The 843-nt window shown below is 54.6% G+C and overlaps 1 protein-coding gene across 1 annotated transcript; it reads right to left on the bottom strand.

Annotated features, from left to right (window-relative positions):
- Nucleotides 1–229: 229 nt before the first annotated feature.
- LOC108526383 (uncharacterized proline-rich protein-like) lies at nt 230–613 on the bottom strand (the record flags this gene model as incomplete). The annotated part of the gene is made up of 2 exons (XM_017867118.1): nt 230–298; nt 551–613. Coding segments are annotated over 2 exons (132 nt in total), but the record flags the coding sequence as incomplete, so codon positions are not given.
- Nucleotides 614–843: the final 230 nt, after the last annotated feature.

The following is an 843-nucleotide window of genomic DNA, read 5'->3' as shown; positions in this document are numbered from 1 at the left end:
GTGGTGATGGTGGTGGTAATTGTGGTGGTGGTGATAGTGGTGGTGGTGGCAGTGATGATGGTGGTAATTGTGCTGGTGATGGTGATGATGATGGTGATGGTAATCGTGGTGGTGACGGTGGTGGTGGCAGTGGTGATGGTGGTAATCGTGATGGTGGTGGTGGCGGTGGTGATGATGGTGGTGATGGTAATCGTGGTGGTGGTGGTGGTGGTGGCAGTGGTGATGGTACTCGTGGTGATGGCGGTGATGATGGTGGTGACGGTAATCGTGGTGGTGATGGTGGTGGTGGCAGTGGTGATGGTAATTGTGGTGGTGGTGGTGGTGGCGGTGGTGATGGTGGTGGTAATTGTGGTGGTGGTGATGGTGGTGGTGGTGGCAGTGATCATGGTGGTAATTGTGCTGGTGATGGTGGTGATGGTAATTGTGGTGGTGGTGGCAGTGGTGATAGTACTCGTGGTGGTGGTGGTGGCAGTGATGATGGTAGTAATTGTGCTGGTGATGGTGGTGATGGTAATTGTGGTGGTGGTGGTGGTGATGGTGGTAATTGTGCTGGTGATGGTGGTGATGATGGTGATGGTAATCGTGGTGGTGACGGTGGTGGTGGCAGTGGTGATGGTAATTGTGGTGGTGGTGGTGGTAATCGTGGTGGTGGTAGTGATGGCAGTGGTGATGGTGGTGGTAATTGTGGTGGTGGTGGTGGTAGTGGTGATGGTACTCGTGGTGATGGCGGTGATGATGGTGGTGACGGTAATCGTGGTGGTGATGGTGGTGGTGGCAGTGGTGATGGTACTCGTGGTGATGGCGGTGATGATGGTGGTGACGGTAATCGTGGTGGTGATGGTG

This window comes from Rhinopithecus bieti, unplaced genomic scaffold (genome assembly GCF_001698545.2).
Source record: "Rhinopithecus bieti isolate Rb0 unplaced genomic scaffold, ASM169854v2 scaffold_3981, whole genome shotgun sequence".
In the NCBI taxonomy this organism is placed as follows: Eukaryota; Metazoa; Chordata; class Mammalia; order Primates; family Cercopithecidae; genus Rhinopithecus; species Rhinopithecus bieti.
The sequence above is the reverse complement of the archived record's forward strand: the minus strand, read 5'-3'. Positions and strand labels throughout refer to the sequence as shown.